This window comes from Corvus cornix, chromosome 8 (genome assembly GCF_000738735.6).
Source record: "Corvus cornix cornix isolate S_Up_H32 chromosome 8, ASM73873v5, whole genome shotgun sequence".
Taxonomy (NCBI): domain Eukaryota; kingdom Metazoa; phylum Chordata; class Aves; order Passeriformes; family Corvidae; genus Corvus; species Corvus cornix.
Window position 1 is genome coordinate 9,110,352 of NC_046338.1, and position 27,690 is coordinate 9,138,041.

Genomic DNA, 27,690 nt, shown 5'->3' on the forward strand with positions numbered 1-27,690 from the left:
AAGCTAGCCACACTGGATTTTGTGGGGTGGGCACTAATAAGTTTGGCTATAGAAAGCTGATAGCTACACTGAGCCAAATTTGCTGCACCACATCAGCCAGAAAGCTGATTTATAAAAGACTTTTATAAATTCTAACGTTTTCTGCATTAGGGTTTGTAACAGCAACGCCAACTCCTATCCGTGTCTATGTGAGATATTTCCTGATGTGAGAATTCCAGCCTTTATAAAGGATTCACATCAAAGGCACCCTGATGCTGAGTGTGCCTGGGCACGTGGGGAGTTTCCCAACATTCTGACTTGACAGACACAGACATTTTACTTTTACCCACCAGGATCTGCTCGTGGCTGCTGCACTGGGCCTCTGCCAGTCGCTGACCCAACTCAGTGACCAAAGTTTCCACATCCAGTAGGTACAGTTAGTGGTGGGAACACCCCACTACATCTGTTTCTCCATGTGTGTTGTACCAGTAAACCTCAAGACCTGCAGAAACCCCACCTCTGCCCCCTCTGCACAGCTTGACTCCAATTGCTCTCTGCAGCAACCACACAGAGATTTCTCAATCCATCTTGCTCTCCCATCCTACCTCTCCATACAAGCCCCAGCCTAAAAGCCCCTTCCCCAAACTGGAAGAGCACTATCTAAATGGAATCACTGCTTGTGCAGTGTGAGAGCCAAGCAAATGGAGGCAGCTGCTCTCTCCCTCCTTTCACTCTCTGCAAAGCACAGGAGCTTAGCAAAAGTGTGCTTCATGCAGATTTGATCAGTCCCATGGTCCTAGGATGGGAGAGATTCCATTGATGCAGAGCACAAATTTCCCTATCTCAGAGAACTGAAACAGCCAGTATGCCATTCTGCAGCTGGAGAGGGGGAAAGACCTCACCCTGACCAAGCCCCTTCCACCTGCTCAGCTCCCCAAGTCAAATGAGAAAAGTTAGGGAGCAGAGGGTCTGGGAACAGAGATCTCTCCATCCCTCCTGTGACGCTCCTCCCTTCTCTCCCAAGAACACTGACCCTGTCTGGTGCTTATCTTGAAATACCAGGAATCTTACATAACACTGATACCATGGCAGTTCCCATTTATACACAGCAGACAAACACTTCACTTCATATCTCATCAGACTTAATAATACTAAAGTGATACACTTGCAGTGAAATTAATTTAAATTACTTTAAATCTCTTCAGAATTTTCCCCACATACTTGTCTTCAAGGTCTAGGGTTTGTTTTGGGTTTTTTAAAAAACATTTATTGGCTGAAAACAGTCACTAGGGAAAGATCATATTGCTCAAAAACTCAAGGAATTTGGGTTTACCAAATGCTTCGGAAGAAGTTTAATAAACCCAGCATGACAATGGCAGCACCTCTCACTGCAGGGCCATGGCTGGCAGGACCACAGGCACCAGTGAAAGGCCAACTAACTCCAGCAGCAGCCCTTTTTCATTTACAATTAATTTGCCTTCAGAGAAACCTTACTTGGCATTCAACAGAAACTTTTAAAAGCAATTTCCATCAAGTGTTTTATTCAATTTCTAAAATGACTTATCTCTAACAATTTCAAAAATGAAATATGCACAAGAAATATGATGCTGTTTAGGCCAAATCTTAAGTCTTACTGTCAAAATAGCTTGTGTCATCCTCAGATTCCAACTGTGGGATGAATTCAGCTTTCTGTCGGAGTAATCCATTCCAGTCCAAATCTTTAAAGAACCGATGCTGCTTCACTTCAAAGGCACTACCTGAAATAAGCACCTTTTATTGCAGAGTATTTCTTTCAGCATTTGCGTAACATCAAAAACAAACCCTAAAAATATTGAGAGCCTAAGAGAATGTACTTGAGTACTTTTAAGTTACACATTTTCCAGGAATTTTGAGAAACAACTTACCCTTTTACCAAAGTGATCATGCAGGATAAAACCTGAACAAGATTTCCTCCTTCCCACCTCCTCTTCCTGTTTAGCAACAACACAGATGCTGGAAGACAGCATCTGCTATTGCATTCATTCCACAGCGAGTTGCAAGATTAAGAAGTAACACCTTAATTTAACATTTTCAAACTCTAAACACCATCTTATTCATAACTGAATAAAGAGAGCAAACTCAGAGAGGCACTTACTTAGAATGTGGGTGACAACTCACAACTCCACTGTTGTGAATAAGCCCATTCATGTGCCTAGAACAAGACAGGTCTCACCTATCTTCCTGAATTAGTATCTTTTGTTATTAAGCTCAGAAGCTTGGGTACCCAGAAGGAAAAAGTAAAGACTATCTGTCTACCAGTACACACATTTTTTCAAATGAAATTAATATTCATAGCAGATGCCACTGTCTTTTTAGAAAAGAAAAGAGCAGAGGAAAAGAGATAAAAGGTTTGTTGAGTGCCAGTGGCACTACGACATGCCAAGTGAAACAGCAGTCTCAGCACTACAGGTATATAAGAAATAAAAAAAAAAATCAGTCCATTAACTCATTTTATAAGGTTAGAAACTCTACATCTTTTCCATGACAGCAACATCTTTCAAGTACATGGATTTTAAGTAGAGAAGAACATGTGAAAACCATCTGATATCATTATTAATTCATGATCTATTCATCACCCTTGTGTGCTAAGTCTGCTGACTACATGCACCTTTTGGAACTGTTATATATTTATCTCTAAGCTTTTTTCTTATCCTTAAAGTGTAGTTTTGAATTGAAAATCCCAAATTAAATTAAACTAATCAAATCAACGAAAGATGAGCTGTGCTGTGAAGCCACAGTGTTGCACAAATTATTTTAAAACAAAAGTATAGCTAGAGATTATTTACGATTATTTACTATGAGGAAATGAGAAGTGTTGGCTTGTAAAACTTTATATTTGACATTATAATACAGAAAGACTGACATACATATCTGACTTTGCCAAAAAGATTATCAGACTTTGCTGTATGTTTGGAGAATTCTACACTACAGGCCTCTAGGAATGGGAAAGTTTTATTTTATTACACCCAGGAATTCACATGCATGGCAGGGATTAAGCCCCTACTCAAAGAGAACTTCAAAGAAATCTGATTATACACTGTTCAAATGGAGACACAACCCTCAAGCCTATAATGGAACAGCACAAATCAGAGAAGTTATGCTGCCAAGCTGACAGTGCCCCTTTCCTGCTTCCCAAACAAGACAGGAATATCTGTCTGGCTCATGGACATCTGACACTAATTCCCAGAGCTCCACCACACTGAATCCAGTATAAACTGCTCCCCAGCTCTAGATGAGCATTGTTCAACACGAGTGGCTGTGCATCACTGGCAAGGTAGCTTCATCCCCTGCTTCTGGACAGTGCTTTCCTGTGCCCAAGGTTCTTACCTGTTCCCATTCTTTCCAGAGGATTTTGGCGGAGAAGCTTAGAAATGAGGTCCTGGGCATCGGGTGGCAGTGCATCATCTCCTTCTGGCCAGGCAATTTCATCTGGGGACAAAAAGAGACTTGACATTTTCTACCAGCTTCCCAACAAATTTGAATAACCATTCACACTCCTATACCTCAAAGTGCAACGTTGAGAACTGCCCCAGAAGCATAAATACCTTAAATTCAGCAGCTTAATATAATTCAAGCATTGACATTTTCCAAAATGCATAAAATTCAGCATCAGCTAAAGCTGCTGTCAATCTAAGCAGTGCTTGTGGAGACAAAAAAAAGCTTTAAGGACTCTATTAATAAAGTATGAAATGGGACTTCCATGACAATCCATAAACAAAGACAGTGACAATACCGTGGCTGTATCTCCTGCCTGCACATTCCACAGTCATTATACTTGGAACAGAGAGAACAATTCACAGGTAACGATTTCATGCATCATACTTAGTGCTTTGCTGAAATTTGCTTTTTACAAAGGACATTTGCCAAGTGTGTTAAAAATTTACTGCTTCAGAAAGCATTCCCAATAGGAAATGATTTCATTGGCATATTCACCGAGTGAACACAAAGCAATTGTCCAACTCCAAGCATGAGACAGGTTTAAAAAGCCACAAGACGTGAAGGTACTGAGTACAACAGCTTCAATGTATTGTACTCAGAATTTCCTTTGATTTCATTTATACAAAATTACTAATTGACTGGCATTTGGACCCACGAAAACAATAACCAAACTCGGCCTGAATTAGATGAATTGGCAGCTGTTTCTTTCATATTCTCCACCATTTAAGTTAAAAGAACAGAAAAATCCCCAAATATTTTTCCTCAATCCCCCAAGGATTTGTATGACTCCCACACCATGACAGAACTATTTAGGAAGATGTTAAGCAACACAACAACCTTCCCTAGCTTAAATCAGATGGAAGCTGCTTTGACACAGAAAGTTAGAAGTACTAAAATTAAACCCCATTATTCTATACCTAGTCCTTCCTGATTAAACTGCGTATCTCAATATTTTCAAAGCACATTTTGAAACCCCTTCAGAGCCAGAGCAGAAACTTACCACTGATCACTTGTCCAAACAGCTCTTCAGGTGTGTCCCCAAAGAAAGGAACGCAGCCGACCAGGAACTCGTACAGGATAACTCCCATGGCCCACCAATCCACAGGCTTCCCATAGCCCTGGCGCAGGATCACTTCTGGTGCAATGTACTCTGGAGTCCCACAGACCTCAAGAGAAACACGCAAGAAAGCAATAAATCTACAAATTGCCAAATTCATGTCAAAGCTTATTTTGTCTTTTTTTTGGTTTTTTTTTCTTTTCCCCCCTCAGAGCTTTACAAGGAAGTTATTAATGTTTTGCCACTGACCACTTCATGCTGTGAACTACTTCCATGGAGCAAGAGTTTATATTTGAAGAACACATTACCTGCACAGAAATAACATAACATGAAATTAAATGTTCCTAGTGTGAACATGCCAGCTAAGTAGTTCTTTGGTGCATGCACAGGAAAGCATATGGGAAAAATGCATATTCTGTGTGTTTAGGTCTGACAGCTTGATGGATGTCTGCTGGCACAGCTACAGCTACCAGGAACTGAGTTTTGACAAACCTCTCACATCTCTGTGCTAACAGAATTTAGTTTCACAGATGCAGAATTAGCAGCAAGTGATTACACACTTCAGCCTTAATCTTGGGAGGTACAGCTGGCATGGACAATGGCTAAGGAAATTACCTTGGAAGATCTAAGTTGCCTGGGGCTTAAAAGCAGCGACAACAGTAACAAAATAGTTGTGAAAGACAAAACACTGTAAAGTGCAAGAATATGATCTAATGACTTAGAGTTCTGCTAGAAAAAGCATCCTTACTCAGAAACAAAGGAAGACAACACCACAGGACGATTATGAATCAATACTTGGCACAACTAAAAATTCAGCTGAAAAATTCAGCTGTGATCCTAGGTATCTTCAGAAGAGAGAAGCAGTTTTTAATCCCATTATACTGGTGAGCCTGCATCCGGAATAGTTCCTTCAACTATGCCCAGAGAATATAAACTCAAACAGAGGGAGTTACATGGAAGAGCTATTCATTCATCAAAGGAAAATCTATCTTGTTAGCTAGAACAACTTAGCTGGTTAAGCCTAGCAAAATGAAGGCTAAGGAGAAAAATGACCCTTAGTAAATATCATGGGGATAAAAATCAATTTTTAAGCCATTAGACAAAATTACAAGAAACATACAGAAACTTGCCATGAACTTTCTAAGCACCAGAAGGGGGAGATCGTGGAACAACCTTCCAGCAAAATCCATGTTACATCCCTACACCAACTTCTGTTTACACCTGCACTGCTGCCTGGGCCACCCTTTCAGCATCCTAAACTAAGAGCTGAAGTGCATGACTCCAAAACGAGAAGCTGAAATAACAAACAATGTCAACTTATGTACAAACGTGAGAGCGGACTTGTATCTTTTTCTCTCATTTTACAGTGCACAGCACAGCATTAAGGCAGAGAAGGAGGGCTGCAAACTCTGATTCTATCCCAAGACAGAATCCTGAATCTGATCCCACATCAACAGATAAAATTTTTCAGCTTACCTGCTTGTCCAGGAATTCCCTGGTATCCTTCTCAATGTGGCCCTCATAAAGATTAGTTGTAAGACTCATTAGCCCAATTTTGGACAGTCCAAAGTCTGTTAGTTTAATATGACCCATTGAAGTTATCAGGAGACTAAAAGAAAGAGAAGTAAAATAATGCAACATTCATTTAATTGTTTCCCAAAAGCAATTTAAAACAAAAAGAACACAAGATAATGCTAAGGAAGATCTCAGTGTTACACCCCCACTAAACACCTGGAAAAACCTCCTGTGCAAACAAATATCACAGAGCAGACAAGGCAACTAGGAGTGAAACTATTTTCTGCCATAATTTCATCAGTGTAGCAACAGCTCTGAGATAATACCTGAAGACATTCTTCCCACCCTTTCTCAGTGCCTATCTGCTTCTACATCAGTAGCAAGAGACTCCATAAAACCTCCTACATGTCAGACACTGTTGAAGACCAATGCTGTCTCCACTCCTCATGTCCTGTTGCCTACAGAGAAAGCCCCTGAAGGACTGGCTCTGTCCCTCCAGTTCCTGAGGGGCCAAAGACTTACTTATCAGGTTTTAGGTCACGGTGAACAATCCCATAATTGTGTAGGTACTCCAGTGCCAGAACAGTCTCAGCAAAATACATCCTCGCCATATCAACAGGTAGGGCACCAATGTTCTTGAGAAGAGTAGCACAATCACCTCCTAGAAAGAAAACATTTGCACATACAGCACGTTGAAACAGCAAACAGCAGTAAGAAAGAACAGCTGTGGGTCTGCAACACAACGTTAGACTAAGTTTTCTAAAGGCTGTCTCTCACAACCCCGTTAGGAGGAATTCTAAAGATCTCTCTGTAGTTTGTCTTGAACTTAAAACAAATATTAAAATCCTAGGGAAATTGAGATCCATATATGTGGGGCAGGCTTAGACAGGAATTGTACAGATGCCATTTACAAACTGAAGGAAGCCTTGAAGAAAGTAAGGCTGTGGACTCCTGATTCAAGCTTCCTGCCACATGTCATTTGAGAACACTGGCCACACATGTCATTCGACCTTCATTTCTACTTGCAAAGAGGAATTAATATTAAAATTTCCTATTGTCAGTACATCTGATTTCATTCCACTAATTTATCTGAAAGAGCACTGATACAATAACTCTAATCTTATTTCTCAAACATTCAGTCAAGCAAACCAGGCATAAGAAATTAATCCTACCCACCAGTGGATATTGCTTATAATAAGATATACTGATAAAGTAAAATCAAATTATATTTCAAAGAATAAGCAAACCAAACAACCAAAAAAACCAACCCCAGCATAAAATAGCACTTTATTTTTAAAAAGATTGCTAAAGAACAAAGACTATGGTTCTTAAGTCTTTTTCTAACTGCAATGTCAAACAAATGTGCTATGGATCCAGCCATGCCATCCCACATGAGAGAGGGAGGGCTTCCTTTCCAATGAAGACTGGAAAGTTCCTGCTGACTTCTGACCTCAGCAGGGAGGCTCAGCTCCACTGCAAACATGTTGCATCAGGCACAGGGATGTGTGACTGTGTGTACCCCACATCCATCCCAACTAAGGCCCCTTTGGAGGTGTGGATGATGACAACCATACCTTCCACATACTCCATAACCATGCACAGGTGCCGCTTGGTCTCAAAGGAGCAGAACATGCTGACCACGAAGGGGTTCTCTGCAAACGTCAGGATATCTCTCTCCACAAAGGCCTGCTGGATCTGGTTTCTCAGGATCAGGTTCTGCTTGTTGATCTTCTTCATGGCAAAACGCTGGCGGGTGGTCTTGTGCCGCACCAAATACACCGCTCTGCAAAAGCACACACCAAGAGGAAAAGGTCCCTTTTCAGTTCAAACTGCTTTGCTGTGGGGTTAAGTTTGGAGCTCTTTGTGGTTTTGTTGTTTTGTTAGGGGGTTTTTAAACAGTGATGGTAACTGTTTTGAATGGATCCCGACAGATTTATCCATGACTCCATAAAATCCCATTTCAGTGGCAAGCTTCCCTAGAAAAGAAGGAACCCCATGACGCTTCCTTCCCAAAGCTACTCTGCTTTCTTGAATAAAGCAGCATTTTTGCTGATGTGACAAACAAGGAGATATTTCAAACACAAATGTCACAAACTTCCATAAGCACCATTGCAGAGCAGCATGTATTTTTCAACAGTCACCACTTTGCTTAAAAAATTGTCCAAAATCTATGGAATCAGCACGAGTTCTTTCCAAGCTCCATAAAACTAATTTGACGCAGCACTGTCACCAGGGATTTCCTTCAGTAAAGTATCTCTTACACTTCTATCATTTGCAGATCATTAGATTCCTGCACATTAATAATACAGTTTGCAAATAAAATTTTCATCCAGTCTGCCTGCCTTATTGAATCAGTACTTGTTTCCCTTTCTCTGGAGTACATTACATTTACCATGGCATTGTGTCTCACCAGCCCCTGACTATAAAATAAACCCAGGATAAAGACATGTGACTAACAGCAAAACTACCACTTCTCTCTCCCCTTTTTACAAAGTTACATGGGACTTGTGCAGAAATATGACTGAAGAGATTTAAGATCTTTTTGTCTAATAATATGACTCTTCAACATACTCCACTGTGTCTTCACTCACTAAAAACCATGCTTGCACTTTTTCCACATTTAGTGTTTTAAAAGTGAGTTGTTGTTAACTAAGCACCCACTTCCACAAAACACTCAAACACATGCTCAGGTTTTGCTGTTATGACCTACTGAGTATCACTGCTTTTCAGTAACAGCCTAATGACCTCACTAGTAAGGATTTATGAACTGCAAAGAGTCAGAAACTGCCTTTTAAAATTCTGGATAGGTTTGTATGTGCAGTTAAAATTGTAACTGACTGAATTCATACTTGATTCTTCAATGGATAATAAAATCTAATAGCCTTTCTCAAGTATTACTCCACACAGAGGATTTACCCCAGTTAATTCTAGCACTTCTTTTAGCATTTCAAGTGCTCACAAACAGCCACATATGTTACATATATAAACTGAATACATGAAAGAAATTGCATCTCCCAGAAGAATGCAGAAGACACAACAAGTGTGGAACCTCTGTAGGACCTGAGCAAAATTACTTTATGCTTTGGACCTAACAAAACCCAGACATTTGCCAAACTTTGCTATAGCCCTTTCCTGGGTAGGACAACAATAGCATTTTCTTGTAATTCAAAGTTTAAAAGTCTTACCCATAAGCACCATTACTGATCAGTTTAATAGTTTCAAACTCTTCTTCAGATGGAGTTTTCTTTGACTGGACAGAGGCCCCACGGCTCTGGGGAAAGACAACACAAAAATGAAAATCAGGAGCAGGAATGACTTAATTCTATATGGGGTTTTTTTTGTCCTTTTGTTCTTTAAGCGCCCATTAGCTCAAACTCAATCCATTTCTAAATTTCTGGAGCCCTCAGCTTTAGGGCAATTGTCTGTTTGCAGATTCCCTCCATAACTATTAGCACAAAAAAGTCAGTGGACAGTAAGATTCAGGCCTTTCCTTAATATTAAATTTTTTAAAAAAACCAATAAAATAAGGATCTTTGAAACCTAGCCAGTTACATAATTAAATTTTTCCAGTGGTTTTACTAAAGTCAACTCTTTTCAACACCCATCACATTTTACAAATGTAGATATAAAGAATTCCTCCACATGATTTTCATTTGTAACTCCAAAAATTTAAAAAAAAAAAAATCAACAAAACTTGGTAATAAAGCCTATTTGCATCTTTTAAACATTTTACCACCACTGTATAAAGATTTTCACATTTTTACAAGCATGTACTCTAGTTTTAATATGAGCTTTTAAATGTCAGCACCTTTTTTTTTTTAAATTACAATTACTCTGCATTATAATTAATTCTTTACTGTAGACTACTTCTTTTGAGAGAAAAAAAAGTGCTAGACAGAGTGAGTGTATTACTGCTTTACCTCGACTGAATCATCTGTCTCGGGAGTGTCTGGGCTGTCATAGCTATTCAACTGGGCCATTTCTGAAAAGAAAGAGGAAAGATTACTTCTAATGATCTCAATCAAACGCTATTCTCTTTGTTTATACAAGAAAAACAGGATTTTAAGAGGTGCTTGTAGATGATGAAGGACATTTTCTCCCTCTGTAAAAAGTCACCCCCATTATACAGTGATAACCTTTAACATTTACTGCTGCAGGCAGTATTTTATATAAAGGCAAATATAATTAATTGTTCTAAATTTCTGCCTGACTTACTCTAGATGGTTTCTATAATAAGTAAAAGCAAAAAATGCATGTTTGGGGAAAGTGCTGTCTAGTTAATATTAAAACCTATTCCACACACATGTCTGCATGCAGCCTGGTGGCACCTCTGCGCTCCAAAACGAAAAAGCATCACATTTCAAACAGCTGCCCTCCATGTGATGTGGCTGATTCTGCAAAACGCTGAGCAGCAGCAAAGTGGGGGAAAGTCACTTAGTTTAGGCTACTCAGCTGTCGCAGGAGATGCTGTAAACTTTGCAAGCCCAAATCCTACCTTAGCTACGAGCCTCTGAACAGACACCACTGACATTTCTGGGTGCCCTCCTTACAGAAAGGAAATAAGGCACCTTGACATCTCCACACATTTCTAAAGAAAATTTGACTTTAGTAAGGGGAATTAGCGATGGAAAGGTTCTCTCCCATGACAGGGATCAAAGGAAATTTCCCTTTAATGTCAGATTTCAACAAATGCTATTAAATTGCATTTAGCAATCTTTGGTAGAAATTTTCCCGAAGAGCTCTTCACTTGAAGTCAACCTGTCACTGTCATTCCAGTAAACACCAGAGAAGTTAAACTAGTCCTAGCCAGACTACTAATTTATATTAAAATTATGCTCTCCTGAGATAACAGAAAGTATGGTTCAATCGCTGAAATATTCTGCAGTAACCTCCAGTCTCTGTCACACTTTCTATTGTTGCTGAACAAGCTGTGCATGCTTGGAGAACTTGTCACTTCAGCCAGCAAAGTGCCAGGCAGAAATATTAACTCACTAATTCTAAAGTTACAGTCTTCTGAGCCAATGTATGTCTATATTAAGTTTACCATATGTAATTCTGGCACCTTGCAGAGAAGCTGTTTCTGTCCTTACACTGCTCTCTTTGGTTTGGCTGCTACACAAGATGTAAAACTTCAATCTCACCTCCAGCTAAAAATTCATATTCATCTTCGTTTCTCACGGAAAACACAAAACCCACACTTTTCCCAAAGAGAACAATCAAGTGAGATGACAGGATACTTTCCAACCAGGCCACTAGCAGGCCAGGCAGATCAGACGAATAACAGGTAAACTTTTACTGTCCAATGGCCCAGAGAAAACAGTTAAATCATAAAGCCATTTTTTAACATTGTTGCAGCTGTAATACAGGGAGACATTATTAACATCATAAGTAAAGAACTGTCACTATTGATGTGCCATCCTTACCCCAGTAACATTCCTGTGAGACATGGGGCTGGAAAGGACAATCTAGAATTTGACAGCAAACAGGAAAATAAGGAAAAATGGCCTAGAAATTAAAGCAATAAAATAAAAACATCCTTCAGCTATGTAGTGACCAGGAGAGCTGACTATCCTTTCAACAGTTTGGAAAGTACATAACAAGAGTTCTCACCCTCCAGGGGATCCCTGGTGAGTCCCAGCTGGCTGATAATATAACGAGGAATGTCGCATTTAATTCCTTGCCCTTCCTTGGCATGGCCTTCTGCAGCTTCCAACAAATGGTAGAACTCTTCAGGATCAAACTCCTACAGGAAAGCAGTGAGAGACAGAGAGGTAAATGATGCAGCTTTACAAGTATGAAAGGTTTCTCCCCACGGAGGGGAATCCTCAGAAACATCCGAAGCTAATTCTGGGCTCAGCAGTGACGCAAAACATTTCCAGTTACAAGTAAGTCAGTGCTTCCCACTCTGCTCTGCAAAACCAACAGACAGTTACATCCCACAGGGTGTCCATGGGCTTAGATCTGCAAGTCAAAAGAGGACAAGGACTTTCTAAAACCAAACCCAAACTTTCAAAAGGTCTTGTTAACATAAGTGTCAAGTGTGGACACATCTCCCAGTTCTGTCACATTGAGATGTGCCAGGGAAAGGTCTGAGAACTGAGGCACCACCTTCTGCACCTCCACCTGACAGGTGAGCTAACCCAATATAAGCCCTTCCTGCTGTCAGATGTCACTTCTGATCAAACCACACACCCACCCAGTCCTGTCACTGTCCTAACCTGAGCAATTGCTAATAAAATTATTAACAAAACAACTTTCTTCATAAGAAGTATTGCCGCCCTATTTCTTGTACTATACAGCACAGGATCACTTTAGCAACTCAGTCTTGGTGCATGTGATCTCTCAGGCCAGAAGGTGTAATCTCTTGCACTGGAGTAACAGATACAGTAGGAAATAAAAGACAAGCTTTGGGCAGCAGGAGCACTGCTTAGAAACAAGTTCACCAGTTAACTTTAGCTCTCCCCCCTACAAACCTCATCATTCACCAGCAATGAGCAGCTTCGCCAACACTCTTCAAAAATTTTCCAGTGAAATGGGAGGGTGAAAGGGGAAGTGTTTCAGCACACAGCTGAGCATGCACAGAGAACAGTGAGGGCAGCAGTAAAGAACTGGTGTGTGGTCAGCAACGTAAGAGAAAAAAAGCACAGAACTGCAAACAAGAAAAGGAAATTAGAGCTTGTAATGATGTGAAGATACTTGAACAGAGAACAGATGCACTTTTCCATGACTGCTCCAAGCAAGGCTGCTTGGATAGATGCTGTCACCAAAGACAGCAACAATGCAAGAAACAAAGTTCCTTCCTAACTCCTCTGGAAAAGGATTAATCAACAGTCTCAGAACTGGCAGAGAGCAGGAGCCAGACCAGAGAGGACCACAGAGAGAGATGGTCACCAGAATGCAGTGAAAGGGACAGTGGAGTCAAGGAAGGACTTCTCAAGGTACGACTGCAGGTCATTTAATGGTGAGTAGAGGACAGAAGAAAAAAACCAACTTGGTGACAAAAAACCCAAACATACAAAACATTAAGGAACTATATAAATTCCAGTTCTGACTTCTTTATAGAAGACTTAATCATTTGAATACAGAGGAATGAATCCTGCTAAGGGGAGGTAGGTGCCATGGAAAAATAAACCGAAAAAAAAAAAATTAGACAACTTTTTCCTAAAGATGGTTTCAGAGATGTACAAACCATATTATTATTTTCTTGGAGCCCCAAAGACCCATTCTGCCAATAAACATTTCACAGTTCTACAGGTAATACAAAGACTGAAGCCAAATAGTTGAAGTTTAGAATACTTAAGTGCCTTCATCTGCATTAAAACAATCCACAACCATCACAAGAACTGTCTATATGGTCACTTATTTCATTTACAAGGAAGAAAGAAGAATGAGCTGTGTTACTAAAATTAACCTTAATATTAAATAGTAGAAAAACTGTTTATAAACTCAGATATAATTGAAACTAAAGGTTGAATTACAAAAAAGTACGTTAAAAAGAAAAATTAAATTTAGTTCTCAAAAGTATTTAAATAGTTGACTATCCATTACTACACTCCTTGTTTTATAGGACAAAAGGAACACTAATATTTAATTCTTCATGTCACCACATTAAAATATGTATTTGGGAAAAAAATTGCCACAAAGGCAATGGAGGTTGAAAAAAACAGGGAAGTCTAACACACAGATCCTGATATTATTCCTAATCTTTGGAGTCTGGCCACTTCATGGTCAAGGTTGTCACTACATGCTTTGGAATTCATTACTCAAATCTCAATGACTTCGCTGCTTCCACCTGCTCCCACTCACTTTGCAGAACATCAAGTGGAGAACACAGAAGAACCTGGAGACCTCTTCATTTGGAACTAAGAGCTGCCTTGAGTTTGGAACTCTCTGCAGGTATAAACATGGATGCACAGGGCTTTCTAATATTCCATGTTTTCCTAGATAATGAGTGTACACAAGCAAAAATGACAATGGTGAATGCAGCAAATACAAACACAGTAAGTTTAAACTTATCTCCTTTTTTCACTGTCTTCACTTCCAAAATAAATTTTAAAGAAGTACTGGAAGGTAAGTGGGAGTCACAAAACCTCATCTAAATCACAAATATGGTTTGAAACCCAAAGAATTCCCAGTTTGAATAGAGCTGTGCCCAGGATTTTCAGTGCAGTCTGACAGATTTCTTGAATCAGTAAGTGAAGGTATCTGTCTTGCTGGTTGTGCAGCCAACTTCATCACTGACAGTGGCCCTCCTCACACTGTAGGGTTCCCAGCAAAGCAATCCATCTGAGAGCCATGGAGGAGGGATAAGGAACCCTCCAAAGTCTACTGGCTCTCAGTACTACTGCAGGTGTTTCCAAAAACTGGTATCATTGGTAAGACTGGACCACTCTTGTCTACTTTGTCAAAGAAAGCTCCACAAAACTCATTCATCTTCTAGTGACTCCAGGGAGAAAAGTCACCTACGGACACGCTGCCCACAACATAATCCACGTGTTAACTGTGCTTTTATAGCCAGACACAGATTCCTAATCCAGCCAACTTCTCCGATGCCTCCAGCACCTGTAGCATCCCTGTCACTTTTATGTCCAGAAAGAACCACCACGAGTGTGCTCCAACACACCAGGGAATTTCATCCTCTCATTACAGAAGCTTCTACTGTAGGTTTGTGACACCTCACAATTTTTCGTGACCTCTCTACATTCTCACTAATTTTTCAACATCCTTTTGAAATACAGTCACTGAATTTAATCCTATAACCAGTATCCACCACATAATTGTGTACACCTCTTTCTAGATATATTGATGGTTTATGTTAACCCTTTTGCCATGGCATGAGTGAGAACACAGGTTTTCAAGCTGCTTCTCCACCATACCAAGAAAATATTTTTGTAGTTGCAGAACTTCCGGACACAGTGGCCTATTTCATTGGGATTGCCTAAAGAATTTTCACCATTTTCCAGCATTAAATTTTAAAAAAGCATTATTATTAGCCAAATTAAGTTATAAAAGAGCAATGGGACTTGCTTTTGCATGTATTCCAATAGCACCAAATATGGTTTCAAACCCAGGCTCCCAAAGCTACTTGGATCTCACACTGGTCTATCCCACTGTGTGTTCACAGCTGGAAAACTTGACACCAGATTTCACCAGTTGCTGGGTCTACAGGAAGGGTTTGAGTCCCAGAGCCCAAACACCATTTATGTCGTGGTAGGGAACTTCTTCCTTAGGGACACCTCTTCCATAGCACAGCGCTCTGGACACCAGGCACACACCATACAGACATTTACAGGCTCCTTACAGTAACTATTAACAATATGAGGAAAATCCAGTAGCACCAAGTAGCATGGAATTATGTCAACAGCTACATCTGGGCCCTCAGCCATAAACTTTATACTAAAATATAATTTAGCTGCTACTGCAGCTGACAGTCCACTGGAGAACGACTTCTGTATTAACGCAAAAGGCACTTAGTACTTCTGTTTGGTTTTTTTTTCAATATGAATTCATTTTTCATCAATGTTTTAATAAGAATTTAAAGGTTTCTTTTGAAGGCTTTGTGTCCCTTATCTCCTCAAGTGAACAGCACTCTTTAGATCCTGCACAGCCTGTCCCAGGCCCACACTCACCAGGCACTCGAGCAGCCGAGCTGGCCGGGCGATGATAATCATCAGCTTCTTCACAAGCTGGGTAACAAAGGCAACCTCGGAGCTCTCTGATCGCTCGTGGGCCTGTGGAGAGCAGAACAGCACATTATGCTCCTAGCACTGAGCTCTGAATTTCTGTATATCAGATGCTGAACACAATCACCAGCTCAGTAACTGAGCAGCAAAAGCATGGCTGAGTCAGGGCAGGCTGAGCTCAGCTTGCTCGAGGATGCCAAGATACAAATGGCTTTTCCATCACAGCTGACCCCCATTATCATGCAAGAGATATTTCAAGGGCTCTATTTGCATTATATCACCTATCAATTATAATAGATACAATGTGGTTTTAGTTTATTTTTTAAAATGAAAAGAGGAATACTGATTTTTTCAATTTTGCCTTCTACACAACACAGACAACTAGGTAATGACTAACAGACACACATATTTCTGCGCTTTACTTTCAGCTAGAATTTGAACTAGAATTTCTCCTCATTGTCAAGAAAAACTCAACCTCAGTTTCTCTTTTTTTAGTTTTATCAATCCTGTTGAACAACTCCAGCATTGCATTGTATGTTATGTAGGACCAAGCAGATAAACAAAGAAAAGAGCATATAAAAACTTAATTCAGAGGATTTAGTCCTGTCTGTTACTTTACCAGATATTACAGTATAAATTCAAGTCTTAGTTTCAAGATATTTGTGTGATGGGATGTCTTACAACAACAGTAAACATGCCAAAACAGTAAGAATTAAAAAAAAAAAGGGCAACCCAAAAAAGCCCTCCCAAATCACTCTTCTCTTCATGAAGCACACAATGGCTACATGATGAGTCCTGGAGCAGAAATACGATAGTATTTCATTGCAGAGGGATAAAAAAGTGGTTCTAATGGCATGCAAAAACTCTTAAACAAAGTACAGCTACTTTTCCCCAAGGTCTAAAAATTGTGCTTTAACACAGCCACAAATATAGAGTCCAGAACTTTATAAATGAGCTTCTGCTGGCAATGAGCCAGTTACTTATAGGAATGAAATTTTATCAACAACAGTGAAAGCAGCAATAAACAAAAAGGTTCATTTAGTGTTGTCCATGAGAACCACCTAAGAAGAAGATTTTTATATGTCTGAGAAGTCAAATCACACTGGTGACCTCCTAAAAGATCAATACAAACACAGGAAGCAGAAATTCAGAAGTAGAAATATACAAGCAGCATTTTAAATAACATATCTCTGATACTTTACTACCAAACAGAAAAAAATTGTCGAAGGTTCATTATTTCTCATTTTGACACTGGTCAGAATAGAAATGTTGATTGTCTCCTTCCACACTGATTAGCTGGGGCTAGAATTTTAAGCTTGAAGAGAATGATGTACCTACTAATTCATTATCTGAAAACATCAGAGATCCTTCCTGCCTATAGAGCCTTAAAAAGAAGGTTATTTTGGAAATACTGAAATAAGTTGTAATTTTTTTCCTAATTAAAATTTTTTTAAATTGTAAAATAGAAAATAATCGCAATGAAAATGATAAATATTCACTTTGTGCCCTCTAATGCATTAGGCAAACTTAAAAGTTACAAAATGAATTGTAGAAAGAAATTAATGCTTTTATATTTTAAAAGCCATTCCAGATCACCAGGGTTTAGCTGCATTGGAATGAATAAATAAAACATCAACAACTTTGTATTATTTGAAATATGAGCCATGCGATTGGAAAGTCCTTTTCTCCCCCCCACATAGGTTATATAATGCAAAAAATACAATATAATAGATATAATTCATCATTTTGCATCCATTTACACTGTTAAAGAGAACTTAGTCTTTTAAATCAAGTCCTTTTGTTTTCTCCTTTTTTCATCTATGACAATTCAGGCAACATAATTTAAAAATGCAATTAATTTAATCAGGTGTCTGTTTTGAAAATGAAAAGCTAGACCACGACTGCCAAATGATATAGAAAAGTAAAAGGAAAAAGAAAAAAAGGATTTACAAAAACCAAACACAACTTGTAACAGCCACTCAGCCATCATCTCCGCACAGCGCTGCTCTTCCAAGCTCCTCAGTGAAACTGCCTCCTCTTCCTTCCTCCTCACACAGGACAGCCCGGACATCCCTACAGAATTCTTATTTCCAGGGTGTCCCACGGACAGAACCCGGGAAGGGGAGGGCTGTCCAGCCAAGCACCACCTGCCGCTCCCATGAGCTGGGCACAGCTGTGCCACCTCAGCAGCGCTTCCCCAGCACCACGCGCTCGCCTCGAGGCTGCTGGTGGCATCTCAGGGGTTCCCCCCCTCCCAAGGGGAGGAGGGAGAAGCCAGTGGGGTTTGGGCAGAGGCTGATGCCATTCCTGCACACACTGCCGGTGACACGTGTACAGGAGGTAGCGATGGATAATTTACAAACCGATTCCCTTATCTGAAAGACCCATCCGTCACTAACTGTGGCTGCTGGGGCATGAAATTAAAATCACTGTCCTCCCCTGGGGTTCAGCAGGACCAATAACTGTGATATGCAAGTCACAACGCTGTAATTGAGCTAATATACTGATGGAAACCAATACAATAGATCTGCAAAGCCAAGGACTGATAAATCTACACTCAGGCTCCTACGAAGAAAGCAACCCCAATCGGAATATCCATTTGCCAGTGTGCAGCATCAGTCACTGCTGTACAATACTCATACCCTCCCCTGCTCCTTTTGTTCCATGCACAGAAACACCTGCAATCCTTCACCTTCCTGCCCAACTGGCTACACCTAGGCAACAGTCATCAGACATCTTTTGGCTACTTCTACCTTATTGATTCAGCCAAGTAATAACTGACTATAACCTTTTGTTCCTCAGCAACCTGAGGTTTTAAACCATGACAACAGGTAAAGAACCAAATGTCACAGATTCTTTTTTGTATCAGTGCTTTATCTTATTTCTTAGTATTTTTACTTTGATGTGAAGTGTAACACTCAAGTTCACGTTTTCCAAAATGAAGAAAATATCTAAAATTCACTTTTACTTCATGATTATTTCGATGATGCAGTAAGTTCTTCTGGCTAAAAGACAGTATTTCATGCTCCAAACAAGGGAAAAGATCTCATTTGCCATAGCTAATGAGATTTGTTGGCATGTTATTACAAAAGCTGGAATCTAAAAATCGTCCAAAAGCTCTCTGGTTTGGTGCATTTAAACAGCTCATCATTTGTATACCCAAACAGTCTGGTTTACATTTTTACTCAAACTACAATATACTAAATCAAGTTTCCTTTTTACGGTTTGAAGTGCTGTGCAAGTTTAGTTTGTTACCAGGTATCAGAATCCACACCTTAAAAAAGAATTTCAGGAGAATCCATTCTTTCACAGCAAAATGGTAAGAAAATCTGTGGATATTTCTGCCACTTGCTGGTCTCATTATTCACCAATAAAGCATCTTTCCAATTTTTCAATATGTTATAAAAATATACCATAAAATTCCATCACCTACTACACAGACCATACAACTGCCCAAGTCAAACAGCTGTTTGAATTACCTTCTAATTGGTATTACTTATGTACTTATTATTTATGATACTTTACAACCTTAAGCAAAGGTTAAGATCCTGCCATCAAATTCAGAATAATCTAAACTTGACTCCAAAATGTCCTACGTTTCAAGTGAGTCCTCCAAAAGAAGTATGATCATCAATTTCTATATATTTTGACTAAAATGGCCCAATTATTTCCTTGCAGAATGCAATCTGAAGGGCAAAGCACAGACTAGGCAAGCAGAGGAAACAAGTAGTTTTTAAATATTAAAATCTAAAAGATAAGCTAAGGAACAGAAAAAGCCATAGGACAGGAAAAAAAAAAAAACAAATGAGAAAAATGTGGAATGAAGCCTTTGGCTTTCCTCTGAAGTTTTTAACGTCTTTGTTCTGTTCCTTCGTGGCCTGTTCTGCCTCCCTTGCCTCTCTCAACTTTTCTTTTAATCACCTCTAGCCCACCTTACTTCCTAGAGTAAATAAATCAAACTGAAGAGCTGACCCTTCTCTCGCCCCGGCTCTGCAGAAGATGTTAAGGAAGAAGAAGGCAAAGAAAGCCCCGAATGTCAACTCCTGAACAAGCTCAGAGATGACCAATGTATCTCCTCTAATAACAGTTCAATGTCACCTTTCCCAGTATTTCAGAGCAGCAGGATAATGCCTGTAGGATCAAGGGGAAAGGGACATTTAAGAAGAGTATTTTGAGGATTTGTTCTGAGGGAAAGGGGAGAAAAGGAAAAAGCTGATTTATCTGACCCACACCTCCTCTGAGACCCTGATTAACCTCTTCAGGCCAGAAGACAGGACTGAAAATGCAGACTGGAAGTGGCCAGCCCTAATTTATGGCTCTCTTAGTTCCTTATGGTGTAAGAAATCACTGTTCTCACACAGAGGAGGAAAGTCAGGGAGAGGAAGAATTTCAGGCTCCAAGGATCTGCTACCAGAAGCAGTAAAACACAGCATAGTCCCCCTGTGCCCCTGAAACGTAAGGGATTTTGCTGAGCATACAAAACCACTTTTAATGAAACCTTTCCAACTCCAAAACCACCACCCAAAAAGGCCTGATCCCTTATTTCACAGCTGAAGTGTGCAAACACCCTGCTTCCAGACTCTGGAGATACAAGGGGGATCCACAAGTGGTTACTGATATCCTATAGGCAGACAATCATATAGCCCCTCAAAAGTTATTCCCCACCTCTCTTGGTCTGTCAAAATTATATTCCCCATCCAAGCAGAACACCACAAATCCAAACATGAGTCATTCTTCTCTCAAGCATAACAAATACCAGAAAAATTACAGCCAAACTTACATAAATGAGGTAGCCAAAAAATTTAGCTGACACAAGGGAAGTTCCTGCAGTTTTCACAAAGCTTTTTAATACGACAATTCTATATTAATGTAGTATTTTTATTCATCTGCCTTTTTCTACTGTCTGGAAAGAGTGGCAAAGGGGCACAAGCTAGTGCTATTCATAGCCAGTGGGTTGGCAAACTGACCAATAAAAATAAAATAAATTAGAACTGTAATAGAAAACAAAGTATTTCAGATGTTCTGTTTCCAGGTGTCTCTGCGGCATTGGCTATCTGAGACTGCAATCTTTATAAAACCTGTTTTTTTAGCTTGCTGTATCATTAAATCAAAGCAGAGGACTAGGAAGATATTCCTAAACAGAGGTCTGGACAGGCAATAGCACTGACTCTTCACAACAGTTACAGCATAAATTCTAAGAGATGTCTGAAATTTAGTACTATCTTCATTTTAAAGGGAAAGAGCGATTTTTGATGAGTAGCTGAAGTATACTGAGCATGCATTAAAATTGTGCCCCCTTGTGTATTTTCATATGCTTTGAATGCCACAAAACACATCAAAGTACTAAGAACAAGCAACTGGATTAAGTTCAGCTCAAGAAAATTGTGAAAAATCTACAGCAACACTAGTAACTATGGTGTTTTCACTCCTTGAAGGCACTACTGTAACTAATAAGTCATTCAGAGACCTGAAGTTCGTGAAAAAAAAGATTTCAGTAATTTCATTCATCTCAATAAACCAAATTTTCATAAATGGTAAAGACTGCCTTTGACTTACTCATATTCACATTCAATTTCTGTACAAACAAAGTTCACAGGTGAAGTGATTTACTCAAATCCCCCCACAGTAGATCAACAGGAGACTGGAACATCTCAGATCTCCTGACACCCCCCCACCTGCCCCTCCCCTGGAATCCACACTGTTTCTCCTAAAATCAAAGCTCTGGCTTATTGGTTAAAGTTTCAATCAAAATAATATATTCTACTTTCCAGAGGGCACTTACATCCTGGAGAAGTTTCTCTAAGTTTTCCTGCAGCTCATAAAAGTACCGAGAAGTAATCAGACCTTCACGTGATTTATCTAGGCAATCTCTGGCCAGTTCAATAACTTGATGATGAATGAAACTTAGGACCCCATCCGCTAATTGCAGCACATTCTCTGGAGCATTCGAGGCAATAAACTCAGCCAGCCGTTCTTCCATCTGTGCCGTGGCCTAAAAGTGCAGAATAAAGAGAAATTACTCCTAAATTTTACTAAAGTAGACCTTAAAGCATAAACAAGTAGGGTGCTAAAGTAACATTTGCAATTCCAAATTGCATGAGGCTTACAAAATATTCCAAAATACAGTAGCATTTTCTGAGAATAAAGATAGCATATCAGAGGCAAAAGTTAAGTCCACATGAGCAAACAACAAAAATTAATCAAAACACGCTTTCTGAAAATGTAAATGACCATAAAAATATCTTGGTCCTGAGGCTGTATTCCTCCCTGGGTCTCCAGAGTAAGGATGTAAGATGTGAGGCAGTTTTCAGAACTTTTAGACAAGGCTGTGGAAGCTGAAAATCATTGCCCCAAGCCATAAACACACGGCATTTCTATCACTATAAGCCCTGATTTCCTGTCTCCAGAGAAACATCTATTTTTGCTGATGGTGGAACAGGAAGGAATGGCCATATTGACAGCTGTGGGATACACAATCTTCTACACTCATTTCAATGAGATGTTAACTTTTAACTTGCTTCCACAGGTTTCAATATTCAGGTTTTTAAAAAGCCAAGGCATGGCCCTTCTTCTCACTCTTGTGAGAATTACTCATGCCAGTAGAAGACATCAGAAATTTAGCAAATATGAAATACATACCAAAAAAAAATCAGCCTTTTCCATCCTAATCTCTATGTATACTAAATCTATTTCTTCTACTGCAGAATTAACATATGAAGATGAGGAGGCAGCTTCAAACTCTCAGCAAACAGCACTGCTTGGAAATGAGACGTAAGAGCTGGGCTCCTTCTCCAACAAGCACTACAAACTAATTCTGAGCTTGGACACAAGTTCATTGAATGTATTATTCAAAAAGTGATTCTTTACCTTTGGAAACCTTTCTTTGTACACATGATTCATCATTATTATTTCACTGTCAAAGGAAACTGGAGAGCGACCAGGGCTAGAGGAGAAAAGAAATCATGTTATCATTTACAGATATCACACCAAAAGCTTTCAAAACCCAGTGCTGATCATAATGCTGCCACATCAACTGTAGACCTTCCAAAGCTCTGAGTTCACTTTAGTAATGTGCAGATGCTGAACTTCAGAGAAGATCCTGGCAAGCAATGACAGTCTGCAGTCACCTGGAGACTGCTGATATCCCTGTGCCCACACAGGCTCTGGCAGAAACCCCCCCATTTCCAGTGCATGCAAACCCTAACACAGAAGCTTGTAAAATGCCAGTGCATTTCCTGCAGATACATTTGTTATTCCTCTCATTCTGTGACTCTCCTCCATGGCAGTGGGAGCAGCCCTACTTCAAAAGAAATCACAGTGAGCTCTGGAGTCTCCAGTGCCAGAAGGGAGCAGAGCAACAGGAAGTAAGGAAGTAGAGATGATTTGTTTTCCTTTGTCTGAAGGATACTGCACTAGAGGAGGGATGCATGAGCACTGTTATTCAGCTAAATCTTATATACAAATACCACAGGCAACAGGGACAGAGTACTTTTATGAAAGCTGCACTCCCTTGATGCACGTTACCCCATGGATCCGTATGCATCTATGCCCAGGTTAGCAAGAAACTTCAAGGCACGCCAAAAAAAGAGGACACTAAATCCTGATAAGCTGCATTTCTATTACTGTTTGGGTGGGTTTTTTTAAAGAAGGATTGCATCTCGTTTCATCACATCTGATGGTATGCAGGGCTCTGACTCACTCTGCCACCAAGAACAGCCAGATGAGGTAATGCAGATAATCCCCAGCTACAGATCGCCTGCAGCAGCTCATTTCTCCAGCTACCTTCTTTCAACGTTCAAGACAAGCAAGGGCTTCAATTCTTTGGCATCTTACATGATCATTGTCTTTACAATTTTAAGAGTATTAAATACTGCTAAAAATACTCTATGTCAAAAGATACAATTTTATCTTGAATGAGTTCAAACATTTCAAACTTCCTAGTGAAGGATGAAATTAATCTCTCTAAATGGAATAAATGCATTTGAAACTTGGAATGCATTACAGCTACTACCTTGCTGCTAACCTACTTAGAGGAAAAACATTATTTTGGCAACATATATTAACAATTCAAAGAAAATTTAACTCATTGGCTCACAGACTGTAGCAGTACCAAACTCCTTTCATGCCTTGTACTGAAATTCCATTAATTACATCATGTCTTGTTTTTATTACTGTTTATCCCTTAGCTTGAGAAAATGCACTTCAGGTTAAATCTGTCACTGAATCCTTATGTTGAAGGAGAAGAAAACTGATTTGGATGTTATGAATAGGAAGTAAAAAGACATTTTCATCAACTTCCCTTAGCTTGGTAGATAGCTATTTTTAATCAAGGAGAATTTTCTTTAAAAAGAAACTTACATTTATATTCATATGTAATGTATGACATAATTAAATAGAAGGGTAAGAACATTTAAGCTGCAGGGTTATAAGCAAATTCCCCTGCACATCTAGCCTGCTACCCTTATCCTTTTTTCTCTAAGACCAAACAGGCTGACACAAACACGACACTTGTTCACTGGTACTTCATTTGGAGCTGAAGGACTTGGTGAACACAGTTATTGAAGAATTTTTTTTCTCTAATGTAATTTTTCTCTGTGCAATCTAAGTGAGGTGTAAATTACAAGCATATAGAAACCCTTTGATACTTACACAGAAATACTGAGGCACATACATACTTCATTTTAACACTAAAATTTGCGCATGCTTAAGTATTTGCTGTCTTAGGGCTAAAGTGAAACATGAGGGATTTTGCCTTTTGCTTTCAAGGCACTTTATTCATATGGATACAGGAAATCAGGAGCTATGCAGAAATCAGGCTCCTTGAGCTGTCCTGCCAGCTGATGTAGCATTTCCTTAGGGAGAACCATGATGATAGGAGAATTTATGGGGTTTGCTTTTGTTTTTTACAAAATAATTTCTGCGCACACCAATTGGCAAGAAAGTGAATATTTAAAAACCCTCAGCTTTCTTGGGCATTTGCAGTTTTGTCTCTCACCTCTGGAAGCTCATCAATGCCACTTTTTACCAACTAAAACAACAGAGTACCCAAAACACTCTGGATAAAACCTCGGATCAAGGGTCACATTGTCATCCAAAATAAAATTTGCTCCACATACCAAGTCAAATTAAATGTCTAGCTGACTATAACAAGACTGCAACATAATATACTGCACCATAATTTTTAATGTTAATCCTTAGCTTGGGAACTAATTAGCTGGATACCTGAGTAACTAACCAAAGGCTGCCTGCCAAGCACTGCTGGGTACTTCACAGCACCTCTGGGACACAACCAGGTGAAAAAGAAACATGGACTGGGCAGATAACTGAATGCTACCAAGGGAGAACATAGGGAAATTTGGAAAAAAGATAAAAGCAGTTTAATACATTTTACTGGCATGGCATCTTTTCAAATGCAAAAGCTTCACACATCTATCCAGCACCAAAAATTTCACAGACAGAACTAAACCAGTCTAACATTTCAAGCCTCTCAAAGGAACAGATTATTTTCTGCAAAACAGAGGATACATGCTGTGCACGTGCATAACATTTTAAGACAAAAGGCAGGCTCCTTCCCTTTTCTTGGTGCAGATAGGTAGGTCAAAGAAATGATTATTGTCAGTGAGTTTTTCATTTCAGCAGAGCAGACATTAGAAGAATAATATCTGTCCCCCTAAGCTTAACAGCAGAATGAAAAACTACTCTCTCTTTTCCCTTTCTTCACGCTCCCTCCACTTTATGAGATGATGTGGTGGTGGATTTTTAGGGATATTTATCTCCCACAAAGATTTGTGTTGCCTTCAACTTGTCAAAACTCATGTGTCCTTATCTGATGCTCAAAAGTGAAAATAACTTATAGACAGCTATTTCAAGGAGCAACATTTATAGCAATAACTTAAATCTTACAAAATCTAGTTTAAGTGTGACTAAATACAACCAAGATGTTTATAAATGTAATTTTTCCTTCACTGTAACAGCTGTATTTATTAGGAAAAAGCAGAGAAGCTAAAAGCACTGTGCTTTCCTCTGCTTTCACCCTGTACATAAAGGCTTAATTAGGTTGTATTTACATGACATGACCAAAATCAGCTCTCATAGGAAACTTAAAACTATAGGCTTTAATTTTCTGTCATTTCCAGACACATAAGGAATTTGAAAACCAGAGAGCTAAAGTTGGATAAAGTAGGCACTAAGAGAAGCCTTCTGCTGAAGGTGAGCCTTCCTCTTCTCCCAAGAAATAAATATTTAAATCTTTGAGGTAATGAAAATTACATTAATCTGAAAGTCAGAAAACTCCCCCAGCAGCAGGGGCTGCAACTTGCTCTTTCCAATATTTCAGGGGTTTTATGCACGCCAGCAAGGACTGAGACTGCTTTAGAATGAGAGCAGAAAGTTGGAGTAATGAACAGTACAAAGCACAAATAAGAATACCCAGTTTTCTTCGTAATAGAAAACCACAAAAATTGTGAGTGAACCCAAAAGTTAACAAATTTAAAACCAATCACTTTGAAGAATCTTTTTCAAGCCAAGTTCACAGGACTCGCTGTCTTGAGAGAGAAAACAAAGAGACCAACATTATCTGTAATGCAGTCAGAACATGTTTTCAGAAGGAACAGATGCCTTATGCAGTGGAATACAAAATGATTATCCTTCCCCCAATCCATGGGGGTGTGAATCCCTGCTCTGCAACCTGGACAGTGGACAGTGCTGTCTGAGAGCAGCAGCGTGCAGTGATGAACCCACCAGGATTATTCAAGTGGTTAAAGCTGCCTCTAAAGTGCACTGAGAGAGCCCCACAACCTGCAGGATGAAAGATAAAAATGGACTATGTAGGCCACTGGTTTTCACAACACCTATTCCTTCTTGGGCATTTTATCATCAGAAGTCTTTTTTGGTATTTTCCAGGAGTTCTGTCTGTATATTCTTAATGGCAGGATCCAGAGTGCTGAAAGTCAGGTTGGGGGATTGCATTTAAAAAGCACTACCCAGCAAAGAGATGATGAAGAAGCATATTTGATTAAGGATGATCTCATCTACTTCAACTATACAAAAATTCACTGCAACAATCTTCAGCCCTTTTTCCCTAGACAACATTATCCTGAAATACAAAAAGAGATCAAGAAAAATGGGCAGATTGGTGGGCTGAGTGACTGCACAAAGGTAGCTCCTGAAAAAGCCATTATTAGTTAACTCTACTTTTATCTCTGACATTCTCCACACATTCCCACATGTGAGCAACTGCTAAAGATGACAAGTAAAGAGAACTGGGTAAAGATGGAAGGCAGCAACTCTAACTTAAAAAGAGTAATGATGCCAAGTTTAGTGCAAGAATTCACAACTTTTCATGCATTTTACTCCAGGGAGAAAAGATCTTGTTCAGGTAAAGCCCAGGATTGTTCTAAACAAAGCTAATGTAGCCTGGGGATCTCTCTGTTGGTCAATAACTTGAAGAATTTGAAGGTTGCATTACAAAAAAAAAAAGAAAAAGGGGGAGAACAGTTGAGAGATGATATTTAGGAACTACTTCTGCAGGTAATAAAGAAATATTTTCTTCTACTAAGACACACTGCAAGCACCAAAACAGGGGGGTCACATGGAAATATGTTCTTTGACTGAGCACATGAGTACTGGATCTTGTTGAGACAGATGAGAGAAGAGGCTCCTGGATTTTGCAAGCAGCTTTGTAAGGACGTCACACTTTCACATTCCAGTGTTGGTGTTGTGTTCCTCCTTCTCCCTGCATAGGAAAGCAGCTGGGAAAGAACCAGTGCCATTTCTTCAGGGCAGAAATTCGAGGCATTTCAAATAAGGCATGTTTAGATAAAAGATGAGTATCTTCAAGGCACACTGGCAGAACACCTCAAGCAACAGAGGTGCTACCAACCTGTCAGTGCACCCTCCACGACTGCACACTTTGTTAGTTTTATCATCCAGTTTGATCGTTAAGAGTGCTCTGTATGAATAGAACATTTGCAGCTAGCT

The 27,690-nt window shown here is 39.6% G+C and overlaps 1 protein-coding gene across 7 annotated transcripts in view; it reads right to left on the bottom strand.

Annotated features, from left to right (window-relative positions):
• MAST2 (microtubule associated serine/threonine kinase 2) overlaps window positions 1–27,690 on the bottom strand; it is a 188,659-nt gene that overhangs the window by 18,800 nt on the left and 142,169 nt on the right. For all 7 annotated transcript variants that reach the window (XM_039555709.1, XM_039555708.1, XM_039555707.1 and 4 more), the window contains 12 exons: window positions 22,579–22,654; window positions 21,494–21,703; window positions 15,658–15,759; window positions 11,639–11,771; window positions 9,949–10,010; window positions 9,214–9,299; window positions 7,603–7,811; window positions 6,551–6,689; window positions 5,990–6,122; window positions 4,457–4,622; window positions 3,346–3,447; window positions 1,614–1,736 (listed from right to left, as the gene is read on the bottom strand). In XM_039555709.1, the coding sequence (XP_039411643.1) occupies window positions 1,614–1,736; window positions 3,346–3,447; window positions 4,457–4,622; window positions 5,990–6,122; window positions 6,551–6,689; window positions 7,603–7,811; window positions 9,214–9,299; window positions 9,949–10,010; window positions 11,639–11,771; window positions 15,658–15,759; window positions 21,494–21,703; window positions 22,579–22,654 (1,541 nt within the window). The remainder of the gene's footprint in view (window positions 1–1,613; window positions 1,737–3,345; window positions 3,448–4,456; window positions 4,623–5,989; window positions 6,123–6,550; window positions 6,690–7,602; window positions 7,812–9,213; window positions 9,300–9,948; window positions 10,011–11,638; window positions 11,772–15,657; window positions 15,760–21,493; window positions 21,704–22,578; window positions 22,655–27,690) is intronic.